Consider the following 11592-nt stretch of genomic DNA (forward strand, 5'->3'; position numbering starts at 1 on the left):
GATGGTGTCCGAGTGACAACACATTGATTCTATAAAAAGTTACTGTGGGTGTATAACAAGAAGTTTTACACCACATGTAATGTAATTTGTCGTGTGTGTATGAGAGAGAGAGAGAGAGAGAGACCATTGTGTTACAGTAGTGGTGTCTAATCCAATTGTAAACTTCACAATATGGTTTTACAGGAAGTTATCGTAGGTCTATAACAAGAAGTTTTGTGTGTGTGTGTATTTGGGAGCATTTAATAATTTAAGGAACATGTTAAGAGGTTTGCATGATTGAACTATAAAGGTTTGTTGATAACATGCAAGCCCAAAGAATTAGAGAGGGGAAGCCATGAAATCTTGTTTATCTGATCAGCTCTTGGTGATTATTTTTTATATCATTTATTTTTCTTCTCATTTATGTTTGTTTTGATAGGCTTTCTTCTTAGGTATGTTTGTCTAGCTTAAATTTATCAATGAGTATATCATAGTATGTACTTCTCAGTTTGAGTTGAATATCTGTTGTGTAAAAATATTGGCTAGCTGAACAGATGCCCTTGTCTTGTTCTTGTTGATGAATGATCTCTATTGACCCATGCAGGATCTAAGCTTCTGATCCATGAACTTCCCTCTATATTTGATGGATCAGCAAACCTGAAAGCACAACCCCAAGATGACTCCAAAGCAACTTTGGCTCCAAAGGTACTCCCTCATTTCACTTAGCAACAGAAATGGAACTGGTATCTCATTTAGTAGGATATATGACACTCACAAAGAATCACTTATTATTAGGCTGTGGTCTTATGCATCATAGTTTTGTGTATTAGGATGTGACTTCATCGCACATAGATTAAGAACACCAAGGGAAGTTGAACATTGCAATTAATTTATTTTGGTTTTAGTAGCATTTGAAATAAACTTGTTTTGTTTTGTATGGAATTTGAACTGTGTTCTATTATCTAGGAATAACAACATTTCACAATTTAAAAATATGACACCATATGTTTTTCTTTATTTTTGTCTTGATGATGTAGCATAGTAGGTTGTAATGTTGTATCACTTTATGTGACAAACATCTATTTATTCAAATCTTATGAAAAACTGAGTTGAATAATTTGGGTCTATTTGGAAACATTTTTGAAAACTATTCTCAAAAAATGGTTTTTGAGAACAGTTCTTTGATGTTTTCTAGAACAAAGTTTATTTGGGAACTTGGAATGTCTTCTAACTTGTTTTCTATGTTTCCAAATATTTTTTAAAAATAAATTTTATATGTAATGTTTTATTTTCAGTTATTCTTCATATTTGTTCCATTATTTTTTTAAGCAACACTCATAAAACAAATGAAAACAATTAAAATATGTTTCTCAAAAAACTGTTTTCTGGTTGTCAAATATATTTTCTTATTTTTATATTTTAAAAAATAGGAATCTATTTTTTAGAATAGTTAACAAACAAACCCTTTATTTCTTTATGGTTTCCAAACATCTTGAAATATCTTCAGTGTGTGATGAATTTGACCCAAAGCTTAGCTATTATGTAATGAGCCAATAATGTGTTTCAAGTTGACTTGGGCTAAATGCTCTAACACCATGCCTCATGGGAAGCCTTCTATGGGGTTCCATGTGGGCTTTAATGAATGTGAGAAATAAACAAGCAGTGAGATTTGAATTTGTGACCTCCTTTAGACCAAGGGTCTATTATTACTAAATCTTAAACTATTAAGTAATGGTCCAATAATATGAAGCTGACTTGAGCTAAAGACCTAATACACAACTCGTAGGGTGGTTTCTTTGTCAGGCTGTTTGTGAAAAAAAATGTAAGAGGATTTTGAGGAAGTTATTTATTGCTGCTAGCGCTCTGGGAGGATCACACTTGATTTCACCCATTTTTTTCTTGCTTCCGATGCTATTGGTGGGATTCTTCCAGTGCTAACCTTAGGAAGAAACTTCTGTTGCATTCTCTTTATTATTTTATCTTGATTTACATTTTTCTTGAAACGGAAGTCCTCATCATCCACAACATAGTAGCTGAAGTTGATATTTAGTAAGATATGATCTTGGAAATCTGGTTCCATGGGGCAAATGGATCATTTTTTTTTTCTTTTGCCTTTTCTTTTCCTAACTGGAAGTAGATTTTCTTTATGTTTTAATGGTCTGTCAGGAAAGTAATTTTAACAATGAAGGTTTTTGCCACTGTTTTTTTTTTTTTTTTTCTTTTGTCTTTTTGGCTGGATTTAAGGGAAAGTGAACCTAAGGATCCAAAAGGTAAAATGGATAGCAAAATGTATCAGTTGAAAAGGAAAAACTGGTTTGGGCGATTTCTTGTATAACAATCAAGTTGTGGAGTTGAGCTAGGATAACAGGTGAAAGGATGGATCTTTCAGTAAATTTCATCCCAATTTTTGGGTTTTCAAATTCACATTTATATGATGAACCTTAATAGCTTGATGGGCATGTGGCTGCAAATATTATCCCAATATTTTGAATAAATCAACTGAACTAGGTTGAAAGAAACTATGCTGAGTTTTTTCCTGAATAATTCATGCTGCTCTATCAGCCTGCATCAATCAAATAAACTGGCCTCACTCCAATTTAAGTTGGCTACTTTATACAGATAACACCTGAAGAATCATGGCTATCCTTTGATCAAGAAGCTTCAGTACTGCATAATAAGGTTAGCTCTTTCTCTCTCAATTTGACCATCTAGTCAAGACACACAACCCTTCCAGGTTCGTGCATTTGCAGGATGGCCAGGAACCCGAGCTAAAGTGGTAGTCATTGACGACAAAAATGGAGAGCACAATGTTCTGGACCTTAAAATTATCACTACAAGAGTTTGTGGGCAGAGCAACATTCAGGTGAACGAAGCAGATGACGTGAGGTTCATTAAGGATGCATTGGTATTTCCATGCAGTGGAAGCAGCGCCCTTGAGGTAAAATCTGTTGTTTTCTGTTAAAAGTGTTAAGTTGGATGCAAATGAGTAGTTTAGTATCAACTTTTGCATGTGAATCAGGTACTGGAAGTTCAGCTGCCGGGTAAAAAAGTGGTAAACGCGGCGGCCTTCTGGAATGGCTTAAGAGGCCAAAGGCTGAAGATATTAGGATGAGGGAGTTTTTCCACCTGGTCTCACCTCTTATTATTGTTTGGAGGCGGAGGCTCATTCATGGAGTCTGCAATTCATTTCAAAGTTTTGGAATTTTTCATTTCATTCCAAATACAAAATCGAATCCCTTGTGCCAGATAACACTCACTTCTTAGGTCTTGTTTGGATTGACTTATAAGGGTTAAAAACACCTTTTTAAGCTTAATAAAATATTCTATGTCTATTTAATCAATTTTATTAAAAGAACTTATGATTTAACAAAGAGCTTAATATAAAAGTCATGAAAATGTTGGATTTTTGAGGCAAAATGGCCCCTATGATCACAAATATTTCCTTTGGGCCTTTTAAAACTTTAGTTAAAAAATAAAATCGTAATTTGCAATTGAGGCTTTATTTTTTAATTGAAATCCTCATTTTTTTAATTTAAATTTAAATACATATATATATATATATTAATGATATAACTCATGTGAATACAAGTTTGACAAAATAGTTAAATTTATTTTTTTATGTTTTTCATAAAATGATTGATTTGGCCTAAAACTCAAAATATTGTTACCCGTAGAAGTTCTGTTTTGGTTTAGGGAAGTTCTTTTATGCTTATGCCTATATGATTCTATTGGATAATGACTTTGATTTCAACTTTCAACTTTAAAAAAAAAAAAAAAAAAAAAACAACAGAGGAAGCTATTTTAGTGAGACTTTTTAATATATATGAAATTTATCTAATTATATTTTATCTATTAAATAATCATGAAGAAACAATAATAATTGCATTGATGAGTGCATGATATTGAATATTAGTTACAACTTGTCTATTATTGATGGGAAACATCCTTCAAATTTATATTTGACACCCTTCATCCCCGTCAAAATATTGATTCTAAATGGTGTAATAATTTATACAATAAAATATCATTTATATACAAAAAGGAGCCCTCATGCTTATGCCTAAAACTCTTTGAACATCAATTTATCATAGCTTTATGCTTTTATTTGGATAAAGATCTTTGGGGTGACTCCAAAGCCAAGTTTTAAGCTTTCTTTAAAGTAGAAATTTATGCTATCTTTCATTTTCGAAAAATATCAAGGAAAGGAAAAATATACTAAAAATAATAATTTTATCATATTTAGTTTATAATGAAAAAAAAATCAAATATAATTATAATTAATTAGAAATTCATATATTTTAAATTATTTCATCTTTATATATAAAAAAAAAAAGAAAAAAAAAAAGAAAAATGAGTGAATGATATGATGAAGTATATAAAAATAATTTATTAGCTTTTTTTTCTAATTTTCCTTTATTTTTTCTTTCTATTTTTTCTCCCATTTTCTTTTTCTTACATTTTACTTACAAGTTTTTTGAAGACTCAAATATGTGTTAGGATAGAGTCCTTAAAAGTTTCACCTTTATTCATTTTTATTCCATGCATTGTACTTTATGACATTCTCGCTTAGCATCTATTGCATTATACATGATTTGGGTATATTAAGAATTGTATAGAAGATCTAAGTCATGGGTTCCTTTCAAGTAGATGACTTGTTCATAGTCAATTCATAAACTTAAAACAATCTATTAGATGTTGTAGTGCATTACCTCTAAATTGGAGGGATGATTGGTCCTGGCCTCAAAATGTGTTTTCCATAGTAAGTACATTAGTGTGTATGGTTACACATTGAACATGACCTATAATGAGTCATGACATAAAACTGTCAACTAGTCATAATTTTACCAAACTATGTCATTGTGTTGTTTTTCAACCTTTAGAGAATACTGAGTTGACTTTGATCTACAAGTGAGATCCTAAAATGATCATATATTTCATATGAATTAGGTTATTGTTAATAAAAGTCGATAGCAATAGATATTCTTAATAGAAACATCATGATATATCATGAGATTGAGATTGACTATTCTCTTAGGTATACCCAAGGAGGAAAAAATCGGAAAAAATCGGCGAAATATCGCCGATATATCGCGTGTCGGCGGGTGGCGAAACGACAAATGGAGGAGATAAGTCGGCGGGGCGATTTTTTGCCAAAAATCGCCAAAAAATCGGCGATATATCGCCGATATATCGGCGACACAGGATAAATCGGCGATTTTATCAATAAATCGCCTGAGAATCCCGTGTATCGCCGATTTTTTGGCGATTTTTGGCGAAAAATCGCCCCTCTCTCTCCAGCGTGATCTGACGGCCCAGATCACGCCTGTGTTGATCCAACGCCCAGATTTGAATCCCAACGTAAACAAGGAGATCCAACGGCCAGATTGCTTCCAAATTGTGATCCAACGGCCAAAATTAATTTTAAACGGTAACTTAAGTTTCCAACGGCTATTTTGGCCCAAATTTCATCTATAAATAGCCAATTTTGCATCAATTTCATCCATTTTTACTTTGATTCTTCATTTGCTCTCTTGTTACTCCAATTTTTTCCAAGATTGCTCAATTATTCAATCATTTTAAGGTATGTTTGTTTGAAATTATAATTAATTTTGTTTGCAATAATTAATTCATGTATTTTTAATTAATTAGTATGTTTACATTCAATTGTAATTATTTTGTATATTTTTATTGAATTAATTTAGGTTATGATATATTTATTTAGATGATTATTTGTGATTTAAATTCGCATTTAGAATTACATTAAACTAATTAACTTAGTTAAATTATTTAATTAATTTAATTAACATAGTAAATTATGTAATTAATTTAATTAACATGATTAATTATGGAATATTAAATATGCTCAATTTTTTATATTATCGCGATTTATTTTCATATTCAATTATGATTAATTTCAATATTTAGTAAATTTGTCATAAAATTACATTTAGATTTTAAAAATTAACTTAGCTAAATTATTTAATTAGTTAAATTAACATGAACTACTATATATGGTATGATTAATTTCAATATTTAGTCAATTTGTCATAAAATTACATTTAGATTTTAAAAATTAACTTAGCTAAATTATTTAATTAGTTAAATTAACATGAACTACTATATATGGTATGATTAATTTCAATATTTAGTCAATTTGTCATAAAATTACATTTAGATTTTAAAAATTAACTTAGCTAATTTATTTAATTAGTTTAATTAACATATATTTAAATTTAAGTGTATTTTTCTTGCAATAAATTTAGCATGGCTAGTGAAGGTGGTTCTGGCGTGCCAGGGCGAGATCCGGCTTGGAAGTATTGTTCAACAATTGAGGGTAATCGAAATGGAACAATTTGTAATTTTTGTGGGTTGGTAATGAAAAGTGGAGGCATCACACGATTCAAGTCTCATTTAATGCATAAGGACCCGCATAACAACACCAAAAAGTGTCCAAGAATGCCGCCCGAAATGAAAGAAGAGATACGATTATTGGTGCATGACAAACAAAAAGCAAAAGCAAAGAAAAATGCTGATATTGAAGAAATTCGTAGTCAACTACGTGGCACAATGGGGACGCATCATACACATTTGGTAAACGAAGAGGATGGTGATGAAGATGCTGAGGATGAAGATGTGTATATGTATCCGACAGATATGCACCCAGATGAGCGAGATGCATATCGAGCTGCAGTTCGTGCCTCGAAAGCATCTAATTGGGAACGTGAACAACATGAGAATATTGTAGGAAGCAAACGCAAATCGGGAGAGTCTTCTACTGGTATACCGTCGATGATGCGAAAATCACAGAGTATGCGACATTCGCATCATTCACCCCCTATTGCCCCTTCGCTTTACAAGTCTTCTGCAGCAAAACAAAAAAATATCAAAGATATATTCAAGGGTGGTGCAATTAAAGAAACGATGGGACGCTTAATCAGCAAATTCTTCATTTATGAGAGTGTCGCACCCGCAAAAGCAAAGTCTCATCACTTCAAGAATATGATTATTGGTGCACAACAAGCAGGTAATTACTAATTTATCAAATGTTATATTGTGTTATACTTTTAGTAAGTATAGTATTTTGTGACATGTTTTACATATGAAGTGCAGGAATGGGAATCGAACCTCCATCTCCATATGAAATAAAGAACAAATACTTGGAAATGGAGTACCAAGAAATGGAAGCTTATGTGAACCAACAAAGGGAAAAATGGAAGACATATGGGTGCACAATAATGTCAGATGGATGGACAGGGCCCACAAAATTAAGTATTATTAATTTCATGGTTTATTCTAAAGGGACCACAGTGTTCCTTAAGTCAGTCGATGCATCGAACTATATCAAAGACCACAAGTATATATATGAGCTTTTGAAGACTATTATCAAAGAAGTCGGTAAGGAAAATGTGGTCCAAATTGTCACAGATAATGGGTCGGCATTCATGAAAGCAGGGAAACAATTGATGAAGAAGTATAACTTATATTGGATCCCGTGTGCGGCACACTGCATCGACTTAATCTTTGAAGACATCGGTAAAAGACCCAATGTTATCGAGGTGATAAACAATGCTCGCAAGATAACTAACTTCATTTACAATCATGGTTGGTTACTAGCACAAATGAGAAAGTATTGTGGTGGAGACATTGTTCAACCAGGAGCTACAAGGTTTGCTACCAATTATATTGCTCTTGACAGTCTTCACAAAAAAAGGGTTGATTTGAAAAAATTGTTTATGAGTGATGAATGGGCACAACACAAACTCAGTCGAACAAAACTTGGACGAGAATTGGAGCAATTATTGTTTGACCATACGTATTGGGACAGACTGACAAATATAGTTTCATTATATGAGCCATTATACGTGGTGCTTCGACTTGTGGATTCTGAAGTTGTTCCCACAATGCCATTTGTGTACGAGCTTATGCACGTGATGAAAGAGAACCTTATTCGTCAAGGAGCTGGAGATTGGATGTTCAAAATAATACAAGATCGTTGGCAGAAAACACTAAAACATCCACTTCATGCAGCAGGTACTTAAATACTATATATCTTTATAAGTTTTTACTTTGTATTTAAGTTTCTTTAAAAAAAAAAAAAAATACTAACTCTACTAAATTTTATTGTAGCATACTTCTTGAATCCAAGATTTCAATATAGGCGTGGAGTTGGTAGTGATCCGGAACTACTTCAAGTTGTCCATGATGTTTTTGCAAAATTAGATTCAACTACTGAATCGCTTGGTCAATTTGGAAATGAGGTGAATAAAAAATTGTTATTTTTGTCAATAAAACAATAATTTCATTCATCAATTTATTTGAACGTTTACTAACAAATTAAATGTTGAATACATAGCTTGTACTTTTTTGAGATGCAAAAAGAGGATTCGGTGATCGAGCAGCAATTGCATCAAGGTCAACCATGGTGCCCGGTGAGTCTTTATAGGAAAAAATTGATTATTATTATTGTAAATTCACCACATAAGTATTTATATGATTATCAAATTCGTTGCAGCTGAATGGTGGTTTATGTATGGGAATCAAACACCTACATTGAGAAAGTTAGCCATCAAAGTTCTCTCACAAACTGCGTCATCTTCTGCATGTGAGAGAAATTGGAGCACGTTTGCTCTCATCCACACAAAGCAACGAAATCGTTTGGCTTACTCTCGATTGGAGCAATTAGTGTTTTGTTACTATAATATGAGGCTAAAGTTACGCGATATGGAGGGAGAAAATGATCGAGTTGCTGAAAAAGATTACCTTGATCTTCTTGACATTTCAGCCGAGGTGGGTGAAGGAGAAGATAATCAGTTGTTCTAGTGGGTTAGGCCTATACACTTGGATGACGAAGTTGGAAATCCTGATCCACGAATTGCCGCTCATGCTCGAGAATTTGGAGTTAATGTTGAACGTGTGTTGTCCGAAGAAGTTCACTCTGAAAGTTTTAGCAAAGATACTGATGATTCACTTCATGCGACATTGCATTCCCACCAAGAGATTGACTCCACAAGTGCTGGCCATAGTAGTCGACCTAGTGCTGCAGGCACTTCTACTTCTGGTTACAATGGTTCAAGAGGTGGAACTGATGATGGAGGTGATAATGGGGGAGGAGACATTGATGAACGTCAACATAGTCAATATCCAATAAGCCAATTTACTTGTGAAAATGATTTCACACACTGCACACAGGATGAAGACCATGGCTCTAGAAGAGCTGGTCCAGGCATAGGAGCTATTGGGAGGCCTTATAGAGGAAGAGAACGAATGATGGAACCATATAACGAGGAGTTACTTTCAGGGAGTTTTGAATCTATGAGTATAGGGACTCAATTTAGTGACTCCTCGAATGAGGCTAACGTCTACCCTCCTCATGTGATGAGTTATGGTCAACCTTCAAGTTCAACAGATGAAGAGTATGGTATGTCGCATTATTCCCCTTCCAGACAAATTCCATATCAGATGGAAGAAGGATTTGGCGTTAACACATGGGTGAACTTTGAGTATCCTATCCATGTAGAGGCAGTAGGTAGGACTCAAGAGATATATGCATGGCATGTTAGAATTTATAACCAATATTATCGAGGCTCATTGACTTGGTACCAATATTGTCTCCAACAGCAAGCCGGGGTTCCTTCATCTATCAATCCCATTGAACCACATCGATCCTCATTTTGGTACTAAAGGGACATTGCAATGTAATGTGTACAAATTATTGTTATTTAATGAAATGAAGTATTTGATGTGACTTTATAATGAGAACAATTACGAAATTAACATTTCTTATAGATCGATATGATATAATTACATCTAATATCGCAAATTATATCATATATATATATATATATCAAATTTTTTAATAAAACAACTTTAAAATGTCTATTATACTTCTAATTATATTATTATGAGGTTTTTCTTGCATTTCCATGAGTTTTTAACAATTTTAAGCCTACCAATAATATCCACCGATATATCTCCGATATATCCAAAAATATCTCTGATATATCCGATATATCCGTAAAATCGAATTACCGATATATCTGTGATTACCGATATTTTCATCCTTGGGTATACCTAAGTAGGTGTGATCATGTAAACTGTGGTTATAATAGTTTCTTAAGTGAAACTTGACATAAGTTTTTTGTGAATTAAGATATGTCAATTGATCACATAATAGAAGAATTTATAACTCAATGATAGTAGAGGCAATCTGAAAAGGTTGATAGTTTTCTCTTTGTTAAATTACATACACCAGTTCATAGGGAGACTTAAACATAATGGGTAAAAAGCCATGGACCTGAGCACTTTGTTAAATTACATATCATGATTGAATTTTAAAATAAATATTTAGCAAAATTTTAAAAATCTAAAAAATTACATAGAATTAGTCTTTTCAGAATTCACTTACAAGCATTTCAAATCTACTTCAAATAACCTCAATTAATTCTTGATACCACATACTTTCCCTTTATAGGAATCCTTTTCAATTCTCCCTCACTATCCACCATTGTGAACAAAACTCCCTTCCTTCTCTCTCCATTGGTTCTAACAATTCTCACAACTCTCCCCACCCCTCCTAACCGTGTGGGTTACTTAATCTATAACCCAAATTGAGTCCTAATTGATTAATTAACCTCACAAGACCATATAATTAATCAATTAACCCAATCTAAATATGTCATTCACTAACCCATGTGCAATCTTACATAATTACTAAAACATCCATATGCGCATAAGTGAACCAAGAGTCAATCTAACTTTCATAAACTGTGTCAACAAAGTATATGAGTTCAAACGTGAGACCATTGCAATCCATAAGATAGTATTGGCTCTCTTAAAATTCAATTTTAAAGTTGATTCAACATCCCACTACATAAAATCATTTGCACTTCATTACCCTATGTAAATGATAATAGACACAAAAGTGCTCAGGTCCATGACTTTTTACCCATTATGTTTGAGTCTCCCTATGAACTGGTGTATGTAATTTAACAAAGAGAAAATTATCAACCTTTTAAGATTGTCTCTATTATCATTGAGTTACAAATTCTCCTATTATGTGATCAATTGACATATCTTAGTTCACAAAGAACTTATGTCAAGTTTCACTTAAGAAACTATTATAACTACAATTTACATGATCACACCTACTTAGGTGTACCTAAGAGAACAGTCAATCTCAATCTCATGATATATCATGATGTTTCTATTAAGAATATCTATTGCTATCGACTTCTATTAACAATAACCTAATTCATAGAAAATATATGATCATTTTAGGATCCACTTGTAGGTTAAAGTCACTACTAATTTAGACACAAACTCAGTATTCTCTAAAGGTTGAAAAACAACACAATAACATAGTTTGGTAAAATTATGACTAGTTGATAGTTTTATGTCATGACTCATTATAAGTTATGTTCAATGTGTAACCATACACACTAATGTACTTACTATGGAAAACACATATTGAGGCCAAGACCAATCATCCCTCCAATTTAGAGGTAATACACTACAACATCTAATAGATTGTTTTAAGTGTATGAATTGACTATGAACAAGTCATCTACTTGAAAGGAACTTATAACTTGGATCTTCTATGTAACTCTTAATGTA

General features: G+C 32.6%; 1 protein-coding gene across 1 annotated transcript in view; it reads left to right on the forward strand.

Moving 5' to 3' along the window:
* Nucleotides 1-3320, forward strand: part of LOC117904766 (methionyl-tRNA formyltransferase) — a 28006-nt gene extending 24686 nt beyond the window's left edge. Inside the window, exons 8-11 of the mRNA XM_034817522.1 lie at nucleotides 584-684; nucleotides 2599-2658; nucleotides 2714-2917; nucleotides 2999-3320. Coding sequence (XP_034673413.1) covers nucleotides 584-684; nucleotides 2599-2658; nucleotides 2714-2917; nucleotides 2999-3091 — 458 coding nt within the window. The 3' untranslated portion in view covers nucleotides 3092-3320. The remainder of the gene's footprint in view (nucleotides 1-583; nucleotides 685-2598; nucleotides 2659-2713; nucleotides 2918-2998) is intronic.
* The last annotated feature ends 8272 nt before the right edge of the window (nucleotides 3321-11592 follow it).

Source organism: Vitis riparia, chromosome 17 (genome assembly GCF_004353265.1).
Source record: "Vitis riparia cultivar Riparia Gloire de Montpellier isolate 1030 chromosome 17, EGFV_Vit.rip_1.0, whole genome shotgun sequence".
NCBI lineage: Eukaryota > Viridiplantae > Streptophyta > Magnoliopsida > Vitales > Vitaceae > Vitis > Vitis riparia.